The 16,717-nt window shown below is 42.9% G+C and overlaps 1 protein-coding gene and 1 long non-coding RNA gene across 2 annotated transcripts in view; both read right to left on the minus strand.

The window, feature by feature from the left end:
- LOC118388593 (6-phosphofructo-2-kinase/fructose-2,6-bisphosphatase 4-like) overlaps nucleotides 1–7,218 on the minus strand; it is a 35,968-nt gene extending 28,750 nt beyond the window's left edge. Inside the window, exon 1 of the mRNA XM_035777813.2 lies at nucleotides 7,058–7,218. Within this exon, the coding sequence (XP_035633706.1) occupies nucleotides 7,058–7,100 (43 nt within the window). The 5' untranslated portion in view covers nucleotides 7,101–7,218. The remainder of the gene's footprint in view (nucleotides 1–7,057) is intronic.
- A 3,003-nt stretch (nucleotides 7,219–10,221) lies between these two features.
- LOC118388594 (uncharacterized) lies at nucleotides 10,222–15,116 on the minus strand. Its single transcript, XR_004826583.2, has 5 exons — nucleotides 14,030–15,116; nucleotides 11,607–11,692; nucleotides 10,807–11,391; nucleotides 10,486–10,670; nucleotides 10,222–10,369 (listed from the first exon to the last, which is right to left on the minus strand). It is a non-coding gene; the product is annotated as an uncharacterized LOC118388594 (long non-coding RNA).
- Nucleotides 15,117–16,717: the final 1,601 nt, after the last annotated feature.

The raw sequence follows: 16,717 nt of genomic DNA on the forward strand, positions 1-16,717 counted from the left end.
AGAGAGGTTTGATTTCATTTATATCATTCATGCTTGCAGACTGAATATGCAGAATGCACAGTCACATTTAGACAATACTTAAATATACTACATTCAATTAAAATAGGTCCTAGCTTAGAAGAACAGTTTACAAAGTGACATTTTGTTATTAAAAAGTCTGATGGCATTGGCTATGGTAGAATTTGTCGGCGTATTTGTCCTTGCGTTGACACTGGACAGTTGTTTCTGGTTTCGCAGGACTCCCTTCTCTGTGGTAGAATACCTTGTAGAGAGGGTGGTCAGGCTGGTGCATTTCAGTGACCAATCCTATTGCTGCTTGCTCTAGATAAACACCCTGTGGCATACTGTCACAGTGGAACACACACTGGCCTGATCCTACCAGTCCTGTCCTGTCCTGTCCTGTCCTGTCCCTATGACAGTTCTGGGCACAGCACAGATCTCCAAAACACCCCCTTCTGTCTGACCTCAGTAGCTAGGCTATTTAGTGTCTGAGACATTCAGATGGTTCTTTGGCTCTACATCTGAGATGGCGAGAACAATGTGGTGGCCCACAATGTCTAAAAACGATGTCAATGTCAAAAACATTCTCTAATTGACTGATGTCGAAATAGCAAATGGTTTACAACTAGATTTCCTCTCTCTATGTGGTCTAGTTGCTGCTTGTAGTCACTAATCTGCTTTCTATTATGTCTGTACTTCTCTTTAGCGTTTTGTGATTTCAAATACCACTGTGAAGGGCACTTCACCATCATATAAAGAATTGACATTGGGTCATAAGTAGAGCCAGGAGATTTTTCTGCCCATATGGCCTGGGCCCTACAATTCTCCGGGGGGAGAATTGTAAAACAAACAAGGAACCATGCCGGCTGTATAAATGGCATTTCTATCTGCAACGTTACACAAAGTTTAGAACCTAAACGTGGCCCACTTCAGGTCAAGTGATCAGGTCAAATAAAATAAAAATTGTCACATACTTCGTAAACAACAGGTGTAGACTAACAGTGACATGCTTACTTATGGGCCCTTCGAAAAAAATGCAGAGAGAAAAATAGAAAGATATTGACACAGGGAATAAATACACAGTGAGTAATAACTTGGCTATATACACGGGGCACCAGTACCGAGTCGATGTGCAGGGGTACAATGTTATTGAGGTAGATATGTACATATGGGTAAGGGTAAAGTCAGTTGGCAACAGGATAGATAAAAAGCAGTAGCAGCACCGTATGTGAGGAGTAAAAATAGTTACTACAAAGGGGAGGTCAATGCAGATGGTCCGGGTAGGTATTTAGCAATCTTATGGCTTGAAGCTGTTCAGGGTCCTGTTGTACTAGCCTCTGCAGTGCCTTGCAGTCGGATGCCAAGCAGATCCGCTCCTCTAAAGCCCTGTCGATGTGGATAGGGGTGTGCTTGGCCCTCAGTTTCCTGTAGTCAGTTTATTTTTTGTTGTTGTTGATATTGATGTAAAGGTTTTTGTCCCGGCACCACACTGCCAAGTCACTGACCTGGTCTCATCGCCATTGATCATACCTACCACCGTCGTGTCAACTTTAGCAAACTTAATGATGGTGCTGGAGTCGTGCTCGGCCTCGCAGCCATGGGTGAACATGGAGTAGAGGGGACTTAGCACGCACCCCTGAGGGGCTTCCATGTTGAGGGTCAGTGTGGCGGATGTGTTGTAGCCTACCCTCACCAGCTGGGGGCGGCCCGTCAAGATCCAGTTGCAGAGGGAGGAGTTCAGCCCCGGGGTCCTAAGCTTAGTGATGAGCTTGGAGGGTACTATGGTGTTGAACGCTGAGCTGTAGTCAATGAACAACATTCTCACATACAGTGCCTTCGGAAGGTATTCAGACATCTTTACTTTTTCCACATACGTTACAGCCTTATTTTTTAAATTATTTAATTATAAAATCTCATCTATAGACAATACCCGATAAAGACTAAGTGAAAACAGGTTTTTAGGAATGTTGGCAAAAATAAAAAACAGAAATATCTTATTTACATAAGTATCCAGACCCTTTGCTATAAGACTCAAAATTGAACTCAGGTTCATCCTGTTTCCATTGATCATCCTTGAGATGTTTCTACAACTTGATTGGTTGTAGAAAACATGGTCCAGGGTGTCTGGGATGATGGTTTTGATGTGAGCCATGACCAGCCTTTCAAAGCATTTCATGGCTACACAGCAAATTGGCCAGTATTACAGAGTGTTGATTTTTCAGTGTAACATTTCTAGTGTAGATTCAGGGTTTAAATGAACACTCAGTGGTTTAAAAGTACCGCAATGTTGTCGTTAATAATAACCACTGTTGTGTGTGAAAGAGTGATTGTGTCAGTTATACTCTGTGGAGAGTAAAATACTCCCTTCAAAACCACACCCATCATTATCATATTTCCCAGCATGCTCTACTGAAGTTTGATTTTTTTGGGATTGTTTTTAATATCTGTGTTTTCGCATGAACATTGATTGATTGAGTAATCTCATGCTACACAAGCATAAATAACAGAATGATTTCTAAACTAATCCAATCAGCTAGTTACATTTATTGCACCTGAAATTACTGAAATGTGTGATCCAGTTTAAATGGTTTAGGTAGTCTCTAGCTTGGCAAACCAGCCGAATGTGCCCTGCAGGCCTGATGTGGCCCGTAAACCATGTTCCTAGCACAACTGTGTCACAGTAAAACTCATCCATCAAAGTAAGTGATAACATATGCATTGTCATATGTATTGTCAAACAGTTTTATTTTAATGATAACATTTGTTTACAGTAGGAACTCAATTGTTGAATTAAACAGGACCGAAACGGAACGAATTTAACAATCATGTCACTGTCACTAACACATACAGTCATGGGTGGTAACTCTACAATTCACTTGAAAAGGCAAGGGACACTGGGAAATTATATTGGGGGTGTGGCTTGATGGGGACAGTGTGTGGATGTGTGGTACCAGTTTAAGTGGTCTATGGTTATGTAAATTAACATGAAAATAGACCACTACTAGTGCTGAAGTATATAACTTGCTTACATGGCATGTGAAAATAACGATTTATAAATACTATTGTAATGTCCATACCCTAACACTGAGTGATCTTGTCAAGCGATAAGGACCTTTATGTGTTGGTTCAAAATACTATATGAGGTGTTATTACATAACACCGTTGGTGCAAACTATACACACTTCCTGGAGTTAAGGATACTACACAAATCAAATCAAATGTATTTATATAGCCCTTCGTACATCAGCTGATATCTCAAAGTGCTGTACAGAAACCCAGCCTAAAACCAGAAAAACAGCAAGCAATGCAGGTGTAGAAGCACGGTGGCTAGGAAAAACTCCCTAGAAAGGCCAAAACCCAGGAAGAAACCTAGAGAGGAACCAGGCTATGTGGGGTGGCCAGTCCTCTTCTGGCTGGTTGTTATTGCATAACACCATTGGTGTAAACTACATACACTTCCTAAAGTTAAAAATATTATGCAAGGTGTTATTGCACAACACCATTGGCGTAAACTATATACACTTCCTAGTAGTGATGTTACGTTTGATACTGGAGCTCCAAGGTATGCGCTGAAATCGCTAAGAGGCTAACTTTGAAGCAGTGTGCCGATGCGTGTCACTTTATCAGAGGTACGTCATCAATGACATCCAAAGCTTTGTTTGATCACATCCCTTTTCAAAATGTGTGTTTACAAAATGTGAGATCCCACTGATTTTGCAGTGGTTCCAATGCTTTCTTCAAATCCAAGCTGCTTTCAAACACCGACCTCTACTAGACACCATATTTACAAATATAGTTAGGATTTTCTATTAAGTTTTACCTGACGGGTAGTTTAGCAGGTAGAGTGTGGAACTATGGAACATTCAAGTGTGTGAAACCACACTTTCTGCACTGTTGTTCAAATAATTAGCTTTATTTAGTATAAGCTTCTGTTTTAAGCATCCTAAATAATGCCATAGATTCAGTAAAAAAAAAAAATAGAAGGCAAAAAAAGGAATTGTGATCGAATTGTGGGAATTGTGATCAAATCAACAAAACATTAGCCACTTTCAACGCAACATACCGAAACAAAACTAACTATGCAAGACTTCTTATGCAAAACTAACTATGCAAGACATTTTGTTGTAGGCAGAATGCATCAGAGTAGGATTCTATTGCATTGACATGCAGGACTCAGCCATACTCTACACAGACCGGCGCGGCATAACCAAGATGTGCTCGTTTTGAGATCAAAGCAAGAGCTGCATGTAGTGTGCACATTTGTTAATATATTTTGATAGTTAGTGAGTTGTTAGCCCAGTTATAGATAATTTGTAGTCAGCAATGGGGGAGTGATTGCTTCCTACAAGAGCACAAAACCTGTACATTTCTAAACATCTTTTAAAAGCTAGTCAGGTAAAAAGTGTATTTGTTTGTCTTAAAGGGGCAGTGTTACATTTTGATACAGGCTTGAATAGCCAAGTTGCCAATAGGCAGGGGTTGGATAATTTCTGATTCTCTGTAATAATTGTATGGGAATAAAAATGCATTTTATTTTGTAAAGTGTTTTTTTGTTGCATCAAACACAACATTTTCAGTCACCTCATTGTCTGAATGAGTGGAAAACAGGTTAATTTCAAGCCCTGCATGATTTTTTGAGAAGTCAAGGAATTTAAGCATACATTGATCACCACACATTAGCTGCTATTGTCGGCTGAATGATAGAACATCTATTTCCATGTTAAAATGTTATGGGATGCATTTTATCCATTGTTTTTTTATGGAAGGCCACTCTGGTAGGCCAACATTATGATCAAATGGCCACAGTAGCCGACTTGACCACTGTCTGAAACTGTAACTTAAAGCGGGTACAAGCCTCAGAGTTCACAGTAAACATGCTGGAAGTTGCAAAGAATTTTCACAATGTTCAGATTTGCACTCACTAAACCTGAAGTTTGCTCAGTACCGGAAAAAAACGAGGGAACATTGCTGTTAAGGTGTAACCCCATCAGCACTAAACAGTGTTCATTTAACACTCATTATCATGGACCTGTATAGACAGTGGCCCAGTGTTAAATTTAACACTGTCAGGGTTGATTTAACACTGGAGAATTTGCTATGTGCAGCTGTGAGTGCTACGGGGCGATAGTCATTTAGTCAAGTTACCTTGGGGTTCTTGGGCACAGGGACTAAGGTGGTCTGCTTGAAACATGCAGAAATTCCAGACATGGTCAGGGAGAGGTTGAAAAAGTCAGTCACGTGTTCCAGCCTGACTTGGATCAATTCTGAAGAATAGAGGGTGGTGATGATGATACTCCTGCTGCTAATGTCCTCATTAGAAGCATTCAGGTTCCATATAGATGCGGTAAAGAGGTAAAGTCGAACTAGACCAAAACAATGGAATTGCCATGGAAACACGTGGGAGAAAGGGCAGTGGGGGAAAGATCCCAAGGCTCCTCGTTGCCCCCCAGCAAAATGTGCCTACATTTCATTGTTTATGTGTATTTCACACAATGTTGAGATATAAATCTGAGTATAATGCTTGCATGTTCATGTCATTGTTACCAATAAAGTGCATAACAGTTAAAAATTACTGACCAGCTTATACGAACAGGAGTTAGCATTTAGCAGTCAATTCTTCTCAACCTGAAAAGGGACAACTTCTACATGTTATGTAGTGAAAACAGCCAACTATATCAGACTTAAATAACAACGTTCTGCACCTGTTACAATACATAAAACATGGCGGATTTGACAAAAATCCACTTTGTTAGATCAGATTTGTTGAATGTGCGCCAATCTGGTTAATGGAAGGTCTGAGCTTATTTTGATGCCAGAACAGGGGTCTTGCATAATAGTGCAGTGTCATAATGACTGAGTCATGGGATAACATACAGCATCAGCTGTTTAAATATGGAGATAGAAATGGTATACTGTGTAGTCAGACAACAGCAGAAGAAAGTTTACCTATTCAACTGCCAACATTGTAATGCTTTTTACCAATGTTGGACACTCAGTGAAAAAGCAGCTTGTGCACTCACACTCCAGCCTACATACAGCATGTGTCCAGTCTGAAATTGATGGTCATGTTCATGCTGCGCCCTTGATCTGGGACAACACATTGATTGTTCATAGAGAAATAGCCAAGCCTTCTGGAAGCGAAATCTGACAGTCCCACATATGGAAGAAACAGACCTGATATGGCTCTTCTAACAGTGTCAGTAAATTAAACTGAGTCAGTAGCTGTAAAAGTATTAACAAAGAATGCTGTTTTCTCTCATGCCACAGACAGACTACAGTTCACCAAGCTTTTCAGAATCCCACAGAACAGAAGTCAGTCCATTATTGGTATACACGTAGCCTAAAGGAGCCTAACGTTACTCCTTATAGTCCAAGGACCGTACGCGTTCTGTTGAGAGGCCAATTGGCTCTGACAGCCAAAACAACCAAAAAGTCCATCTCAACGTGAATCGATTCTCAATTGCGCTACCGTTATAGAAACATAAAGCCCTTATCACATCCAAATTATTTCACGAATGCAAAATACACACTTAGTGTACACTGTTTTAAGAGGTTTTACAGTTGCAGCCGACAATATATTTTTTATAACAACACGCTTGTGGCCGTCTTCTATTTAAACGCATATTTAATAATGAAATAGTCTAGCTAACGTTAGCAAGATACATTTTGACTAACAGCTGTCATCACCACAATTCCACTAATAAAAACTCAACATGTACTAACCAACCAATAGTCACTGACAGTTGACGGTTCACTAGCTAGACAGATTGCGATGCTACTAGAGGGGCACTATGAACAGCGGTCTTTGCGAACGCTGACCATATTCGTCTGTTGCTTCTAAAAAAGAAATTCGGTTGACATCGCGTTATTACTATTTGAAGAGTCGATATGGTTCTGTTGTTGTATGTAGACCAAGCCTACATGACAACCTTGTTTACTTCCTCCGCCGCGCGCTATCTAGCCGACGCACTAGGCAGTATGTCCTCGTTGAAACTCGCCTCATCGCATCCATCATGAAATGATACATGTTACAACTCCATCGGTGTTGAAACCCTACCTGTCCAGTCTTGCGTGGCTCGTGGTCGGCAGGAACCCCTCATAGTCCAGGTTTGTAGGAGAGCTGCTCGTTGCCAGTGTTGTTTCGTTGTGTGCGTCTCTCCGCGGTGCTTGATGGCAATGAATGGATTCACGTTTGGAGAGGCAAGCAAGTCCTGTCCAACAGGACTGAGAGGATTTCAGACAGCGCAGATGCGCTACATCAGGCACGGGGTTATGTGAGCACTAGCTAAATTGAGTTTTTCACTAGCAGTAATGACTAATCTTTGAAAATACATTTTTTTTATTTTTTTTATTTTTTTTATTTTTTTTTAATATGATTGGGTTCACATGAATCAAAAGATGACAGCCTATGTGGCAATAAGATCAGGGGTCACCACTTGTGTTGTGTTGAGTTGTGATGAGGTCAGCAAGAATGAGAACGTCCATAAACTCATAACATCTCTCTCTTTCTCAAACACAATTCATAGGACATTTTGTCATAGTTCAATGGAAAGGATTTCACATATTTAATTTCTTAGAAAGGGCTTGATTGTGCATTGCAATCTTCAATAAAATATCAGTACTTCCACAATACAACTTATAATGAATAATGATGTAAACTTTTTTCAAAAGCAGAATTCATTAAACAGAAGAGAACGCTTGTGAAAGCAAGATATTTCTCCTCTCAGCTGGGATCTCTACAGCTGCACCCACTGCAAGAATCCAGCTCTGCAGAGAGGACAGACATAATGATGAGTTGCAGAACATGACTGACCTGACAAAACCAGTGGCGATTTTAGCATGTAAATCTTGGTGGGGCAAACTCCCTCAATTTTTGGGGGGATGCATGCCAGCAAAGTCACAACACTAAACAATATATTAATTGCACTATAGCGGTGAGAAATGGTGCCCACAAACTGTTAGGGCCTACATAAAACTGTCCCAACAGCAGAGTCCCAACACCTTACCACCGCTACACCTGGCTATCAGCAGAGCCTTTTCTGGCAGCGAATCAGTTCATTCAGCCTCATTTACTGCCATTTAAAAAAACCAGCTGATATGGCTGACCTGCGTAAACAAATGTGTTTTTTTACAGCTTTTTTTCTCCCCAATTTCGTGACATCCAATTGGTAATTACAGTCTTGTCCCATCACTGCAACTCCCGTAAAAGAGCCATGCGTCCTCCAAAACACGACCCTGCCAACCCACACTGCTTCTTGACACACTGCTCGCTTAACCCGGATGTGTCGGAGGAAACACCATACAACTGGCAACCATGTCAGCATGCCCCCGGGCTGCCACAAGAGTCACTAGAGCAGAGCGCGATGGGACAAGGACATCTGGCCGGCCAAATCCTCCCCTAACCTGGACTACACTGGGCTAATTGTGTGCCGCCTCATGGGTCTCCCAGTCGTGGCCGGCTGCGATACGCCCAGGTTCGAACCCGGGTCTGTAGCAATACAGTGCCTTAGACCGCTGCGCCACTAGGGAGGCATACAAATGTGGTTTCTACTGACAATTGAGATGTATAAAGTATGGCATAAGGTGACAACGAGCAGATAATTTGTATCTATATATTTATTTTATTGAACCTTTAACTAGGCAAGTCTTAAGAACAAATTCTTATTTACAATGAGGGCTTACCCCGGCCAAACCCAGACAACGCTGGGTCAATTGTGCGCCGCCCTATGGGACTCCCAATCACTGCCAGATGTGATACAGCCTGGATTCGTACCAGGGACTGTAGTGACGCCTCTTGCACTGAGATGCAGTGCCTTAGACATCTACGCCGCTCAGGAGCCCAAAATAAGAGGCAATCTGTAATTTCAATTAAGACAATAATGAATGAGCTAGTACGGACGTAGTCAATATTACTTTGTTCGGCACTTTTGAAATGTACAGCGACAGAATTCAGAACATGGGCCATTCTTACAGTATTCTCCCTGTACACCAAGTCAGAACCATAGGATTAATAAAGGGAGCATATAAGCAGACCATGAAATCTCTTACAAAGGCTGCATGTGCACCACCAAGTCAGAACAGTAGGCAAAATTATGAAGGGAAAAGGGACCAAATTATTAGGTTGAGGCACATGGGCTACTAAAAGCTTACTACACAACATACTTAGTATTACTTTCTTAGCTACAGTATACATATCTCCTGGCATATTAGATCATTTATGCAGCAGCATATAATACATTTTTTGGACCTTGTGCTGTGCTCAAGGTGCGGCAGTCCTTCCTCTGCAAATGTTGTCATCAAAGTCTGGCATTATCTGGATTTATGGTGCTTTTGAGATAGCTGGGAACTCATTAAAAATAAGGTTGAATCATGATGTCAGTGATCTTCAGGTCGGAGCTCTAGAAAGAGGCCTGAGTTCCTGACTTGCAATTCCGAGTTGGATGACCATTCAAAACGTATTTTCCCTGTCGGAGCTAGTTTTTTCCCAGAGAAACCAGTTGTTTTGAACTCACCGAAGTCTGAGATTTCTCAGTTCCCAGTTGATTCGAGCGCAGCAGACATCATGCTGCATTAACGGCATGGTCAATGTTGTTAAGCTTGGAAAAGAGACCCTTAAACCCAGACTTGGACCACACACCCACTCCACTGAATAGCAGGCTAGTGATTGCTTTGCAATGCTTGCAGTTAGCCTCTGATTCCTTGCAAACCCCTCATTGTTGAATTTGCGATTTCCGACTAGTGTAAGGTTTATGTCCAATGGCCGAAGAGCACCGATGCGTTTTACCTATAACATCTCTTCATGTGGCACGGATTGAAAATAATTGTCCAGTATATTGTTGACTTGATTCATGATGATGACTGCTAGCTTAGATTGTGAAAGTATGATGTTGACATGATCAGTCCAATCAAAGCTACTGTAGATATGTGATTTGACGTCATTTTATCTGTGGCCAATGACCTTGAGCCTTCTTGGATGGGCACGTCTAATGTAACTCTATAGCAGCACCCAAGGGGCTTGAATTTGAGCTCTACTCGTAGATTTTTGCGGTGACGTGTCCCCACGAGTGAGCCAATCACGGCGCAACTAGAGAACATTACCAACCCCTAAGCTCTATATTTTCCGCTGGTTGCCCCACCATCACAGAAAGCACAGAGCCAGGCTGAAACACCTGCATTTTGGAGCTGCTTTACTCAAGAAAGCAAAAAAGAGACCAAGTTTGTTTGTAGCTTTATTAACTCAATGATTATTTTACATTGTTTGCAAACATGTGTGACATGTATTAATGCCAAAATAACATGAAAAACAGGCAACAAAAAGCTTAACAGGTGGGGCTCTGCCCTGAATGACAGGTCACCACTGCGTCACAGACTGTGGATGAGATGAGATAGAGAGAGATACAGATCAGTTCAGACTACAGCAGAAGGTGAGCCCCCCTATCATACGTGCACACAGACACCATTGTACTAACCACACATCAAATTCACCATGTATTGGAAATTGTCCACAACTGTCATTGACTTGCCACAGTCATATTCTCTCACTGATCGAAAGCTCTTTCTGATCATCTCAGGGTGTGCCCCTCTAGGAGGGTGTGTCTGTCCTTCATATCCTCCTCGTTTAGCCCCGCCTTCCTGAGCAGCTTCCTCTGAGCAGGGTCCAGCTCACTAGACTGCACACAGATGAGGATGTTACAATACAATAACATTGATAACTGTGATATAACAGAGATATAAATGTGATCATAATGCAGTATCATAATGTTAATGGTTGTGTTAAAACAATAGTGGTGCAGGTGCTGTACTCACACTGAGGCCTTGCTCTGGGCCCACTCCCACCTGGGACTACCGTCTGGATAAGAGACAAGATTAAATCAGTCAGACAAGCCATTTATATTTTCTTCCATTCTAATGCAGCATCATAAAATGTATCTAATAATGAATTATCTGGGTCTGTCTGAGCTCCAGTGTGCTGATGTTCTCGTTCTGACACATCTGGAGATGGAATGCTGATCCCAGATCTGCTCTGTTCCTGTTCACACAAACAGCCTGAGGCAGAGTCCACACTGTCAGTACGGTTCAGCTGAGTCTGCCCACTAGCTCTGTTTGAGAAAGAGAGGGAGAGGAAGAGAGACAGCAAGAGATAAAGAGTAAATTAAAGTGTTATGGGGAGAAAATGAGAAAGAGTGACGTGAGACAGCGAGATCGGGGAAGAGGAGGGGAGAAAGAGAAGAGGACTGGCCTGCCTGAAGCTGAGAGAACTAATTATATCGTAAATGTGATGTGACGTGTGTGTGTGTTGCTTTCCAAATCTGGGGCTTGTTGGATCTGTCTCTCCAAGGCTGCACAGAACCTCTCTGCCTCAGCTGCAAAGTTCAGGCTCACCTGGCAGTCCTGCACAAACACACAGCCAGTGTGGGAGGCCATCAAGGACCAGAACAAAGATGTTTTCAGAGCCATGCTATTGGCCAAAACCTTTTTAATAGCGGAATGGTTAATATGCCCCTAAAAGCTGTTCCATAAACAGTTTTGTTGCTTTGACCATCAGGGTTGAAACAGGATTATAGGATTGTGTTTGATAAGGGGAGAACTTGGAGCATGTCACTTACATTTGCAGGGAAGGTGTGGCAGTAGGGGCAGATGCAGAGTAACAAAATGGAACATACAGTTCCTGCCCCCATAGCAACTCAGCTCTCTGGTATATTAAAGGAGAAAGAAATTAGAGAATTAAGTGTGGTTAAAATGAGTCATCAGTAATTTACAAAAGAAAAACATCCACACCCTTTACAACAAAGCCTATTGTTTTTTTAAGGAACATGCAAGCTCAAGGTGACTGGTAAGACATAAGAAAACTATGTTTACGTTCCCCAGTTTCTGTGTTGTTGTGGGTTTGTATGTATGTGTGTGTGTATTTCAGGAAATGGAATCTTGTATTCTTCAAGCAGCTGATTGGTCGGCCCCATCGATGATTGGCGCTCTGAACCCTCCGTCTTGTCAGGGGAAACAACTGTCCTTCTACAGCTGGATAAAAGCCAGTGATCCTTGGTCAGGAGGAGAGAGCTTCTTTGATGTCCTGTGTTGGTTGTTAGTCCGTGAAAGTTTTGTTGAAGTATTTTGTAGCTGCTACTCTTGTATGTCAATAGGGCTTAGTGTTTTTGATTATTGAAATTGTTCACTTTCAGTTAGTAATTATTCTGTTTTATTTGTTCCTGGGGGGGAATGCACCTTTGGAGTGTTTAGGCAAGAGGCCTGCGGGCATACATAAGCTGTAGTATTTACTGTCTGCACACTAGGCAAGACCTGGGTGGACCACCCCCTGTATTTTGGTTAGCTCGCCAGGAGGTGCTAAAAGATTAGGTAAGTAGTGGGTACGTAGGAGAGGGGACTATTTAACTTTTACTTTATTTTCTTTAGTTCTGTCCAGCCCCTTTTCCCCACATTTCTGTGTTAGGAATAATACATTTACTGTAAATGGTCATTTTTTTCTGTCTCTGTTGTCCTTCCCCTGCATCTACGATCACATACCTTTTTCACTCCACGGGGAGTTGAGTTGTAGCAGGGTGTTGCGTTCCCTCCGCCCAGGGGGTGTACGTAACATAATGGGGGGCTCATCCGGGATTATTAAATCCACAGGACCCCGCTGCTCTGATCTCTGTGATTGGAGACTGAGGTTTGGTTGTGAGTTTGGGTGACTTAATTTACATGTGTTCACTGCCTCAACCAGCTCCCTCAGTTGATCGGTTGGTGGGGTTTTGTAAAGTAGACCTTTGCGCCATAGCTGACCATTATGGACTCTTCGTCCCTGAGGAAGCCCTAAAGGCTGAGCTGTTGGTGCTAGTCAAGGAGGGTTTAGTGAGAAAAGGAATTTTCTTGTTGAAATATGAGGGAGGCGGATAGACCTTCCGATGCCAAGGCGGAGGAAGGGGTTGCTCGTACCCCCCCTCTACATTGCCCCAAATCAACACTTTATCTTCTGCTTCGGGTTGTTCAGATGGGACCGCTAGGCTAAAGGTGGTGCTGGCCTGTTTGGAAATGGAGCTAAAATATAAAGAGTGTGTTTTAGAAATGAGGAAAATGGCCATATTAGCCGACAAGGAGGTGAGGATCCGACAACTCCACAACCTACCCATCATCAAACCTACTTTGAAGTGAGTGAAAATATTTCATTAGTCCTTCCATTTCGGAAGTTGATCCTTATTTCTCTGCGTTTGAGCATGTGGCCTCAAGGTTTGGCCGCTCCTGTTGCAATCTAAATTGTCTGGAAAAGCCCAGGAAGTAATAGCTGCTTTCTCCCTGGAAGACAAGTTTACACTATACGATATAGTTCAAACAACCGTGTTGCGGGCTTATGAGTTGGTGCCTGAAGCTTAAAGGCAGCGCTTCAGGAACCACAAACCCTCTCACCGTACTTTTGTTGAGTTTGCTAGGGACAAAAAGTCTGTTCAATCGCTGGTGTTCGGCCCGTTACGCTAACACCTTTGATATTCGGAAGTTGATGCTGTTGGAGGATTTTAAAAGCAACCTGCCTGAGAGTAGTAGTTCATTGAAATGAACAGAAAGTGGCGACATTGGCCCAGGCAGCAGTTTTGGCAGATGAGTACGCTGGTGTGCCTCATTTTGAAAGCCTAACATCTTCAGTGCCTCGTTCGGGTTTTCTTTTTTTTCTTCTACAACGACCCTGGCCTTCGCATGATTTCGCCAAAAGGGTCACGTGATTGCGGACTGCCCAGTTTTGCAAAATAAACCGAAACAATCCCTGTCACCGTCCCCTAAATTAAAAAGCGTGGGTTTTAGTACCGTCTTTGGCTCGTCCGTTGGACCGAGTTACTGATTCAGCATTTGGGAAACCGGATCCTATCTATGCTCTGTTTTTATATCTGCTGGTTGTTTCCTTAACTGGAGAACAAGCAGATCAAATCTTACAAGACACCAGGACTGTGCAGTCAATCCTTACTGACACTTTTACCCGGTCCCCTGAAACTTATTGTGGCTCACATGTCATATTACAGGGTATAGAGACACAAAAACATACCTGTACCATTACACTGGGTCCACTTAGTGTCAGACTTGGTATCAGGACGTTTCCGTGTTGGTGTAGTGTCAACACTGCCTGTAAAAGGAGTCTCGTTGCTACTAGGGAACAATATCGCTGGTGGTAACGTAACTCTTGTGTTAGAAGTAGTAGACAACCCAGAAATCAAAACTGCAGATGATAAATTGGTTCAAGCATTTCCCCATGTTTTTCCTGCTTGTGTTGAGGGCACAATCTCGCAAGCTGGGACATGTGGTGGAATTGTGTAGTTCCATTTTTGAGAATGTTGAGGTAGCAGACAATGCATCGAGTATTCCTTCTGCAATGCTGACGGTTTTTACCCCCGTAAAAACAACTAAGGCATGGGAAAGCAAAATCACGCCCCAATTACGTTACATTCTTTTGTCTGTCACCCCCGAGAAGGTGATTGAATGTCAAAAGGGAGACACCAGTCTTTGCAAGTGTTTTGCTTCAGTAATTTCCATTGAGGGAACTAAAACTAGGGACACCGCCTACTTTATGGAAGCAGGAGTTTTGATGCGTAAATGGGCAGCTCATAACAGTCAGTAACTGGAGTGAAGTGGTTCAAGTGGTTGTTCCTACACCGTTCTGACAGCAGGGGCTGTCACTCGTCCATGACCAGGTGTGGTCCAGACATTTGGGGATCACAAAGTCCTTCATCATTTTTTTTCTGGCCAGGTTTGAAGTCTGACATTGTCCAATTTTGTAAAACAGGGAAAGCGACTCAAACAGTTTCTTGTGCGCAGCTCTGCCCGATTCCTGTGGTGGGGGAACCGTTTGAATGAGTGATAATTGATTGTGTAGGTCTGTTGCCAAAAACTAGGTCAGGTAACCAGTTCTAACTAACAATGTGCTGTGCTACTCAATACCCAGAGGCTATCCCTCTCCATACTATAACGGCTAAGATGTTATATGTTTTGACTCCCTAAAGTAATCCAAACTGATCAGGGAACAAAATGTATGTCAAAACTGTTCTCAAATGTGTTAAAGACTGTATTTCCCATCAGGTCTCCAGTCCGAATCAGCCGGAGAGTCAAGGGGCCCTTGAAGGGTGGCATCAGACGCTTAAGGCGACTCTACGCAAGTATGCATGGATACAAGGGGGGGGCTTTGTCTTATTTGCTATCAGGGAAACAATACAAGAGTCATTATGCTTCAGCCCTGCTGACCTTGTGTTTGAACGCACCCCATGGGGTCCGCTAAAACGATATGCTCCTTCAAAACTATCTCCTACACCCAGTAGCGCCGCTAAAAATGTGTTGGATTATGTCAGAAAAGATGCGGGAGAGACTGAGCGCCGCATGTGCTTTGGCACAAAAGTCTCTCTCTTTGTCTCAAACACATGAAATTACATGACAAAGAGGCTGTTGGCCATTCTTTTGCACAAGGGGATCATGTTTTGGTTTTGGTTCCCATCCCTGGCTCATCTGTCGGAACGTATTTTTAAAATGTTTTAAAAACATTTTATTATTATACCCCATTTTCTCCACAATTTCATGGTATCCAATTGTTAGTAGTTACTATCTTGTCTCATCGCTACAACTCCTGTACGGGCTCGGGAGAGACGAAGGTCGAAAGCCATGCGTCCTCCGAAACACAGCCCAACCAAGCCGCACTGCATCCAACCCGGAAGCCAGCCGCAAAAATGTGTCGGAGGAAACACAGTGCACCTGGCGACCTGGTTAGCGTGCACTGCGCCCAGCCCACCACAGGAGTTGCTAGTACGTGATGAGACAAGGATATCTCTACCGGCCAAACCCTCCCTAACCCGGACGATTCTATGCCCTATGGCACGTTTTTCTGGGCCATATCTTGTGGAAAAGAAACTCTGTGACACCAATTATGTGATAAAGACCCCGGTTCGTAGGCGCTCTTCAGGTGTGTGTCATGTTAACATGCTGAAAGCATATTATATGCGTGACTCTCCAGACAGCTCCTCGGGTAAGCTGGTCCAGCCCACCATCTCCATGCTGAAAAAGTTACCCTCTCAAATGGAACATTTGGATAGTGATCAAACTATTGATCTTGTCCTATTAATAAATAGTTCTCAATGTGTTTCAGGACGTTCCAAGTCACACGTCCATCTTGGAACATGACGTGGATGTGGGGAACACTGCTCGTATACGTCATTTATTACAGAATGAAATGGCAAAACCCAGTAACAGCTCTTGGAGTTCCCTGTGTATTCTCCTTCCTAAGCCTGACGGTAAGTCCCGCTTATGTACGGACTATCGTCGCATAAATGCCATTACAAACAGCTGAAGGTACCACGTTCATCTGTACAAACAATTATAAACACCATGGGACCAAGCAGCCATCATACCACTCAGGAAGGAGACTCGTTCTGTCTCCTAGAGATGAACGTACTTCGGAAAAGTGCAACTCAATCCCAGAACAACCGCAAAGGACCTTGTGATGATGCTGGAGGAAACCGGTACAAAAGTATCTATAGCCACAGGAAAAACTAGTCCTATATCGAGGCCGCTTAGCAAGGAAGAAGCCACTGCTCCAAAACCGCCATAAAGCCAGACTATGGTTTGCAACTGCACATGGGGACAAAGATCATACTTTTTGGAGAAATGTCCTCTGGTCTGATGAAACAAAAATAGAACAGTTTGGCCATAATGACCATTATGTTTGGAGGAAAAAGGGGGAGGCTTGCAAGCT

This window comes from Oncorhynchus keta, chromosome 10 (assembly GCF_023373465.1).
Source record: "Oncorhynchus keta strain PuntledgeMale-10-30-2019 chromosome 10, Oket_V2, whole genome shotgun sequence".
Lineage (NCBI taxonomy): Eukaryota > Metazoa > Chordata > Actinopteri > Salmoniformes > Salmonidae > Oncorhynchus > Oncorhynchus keta.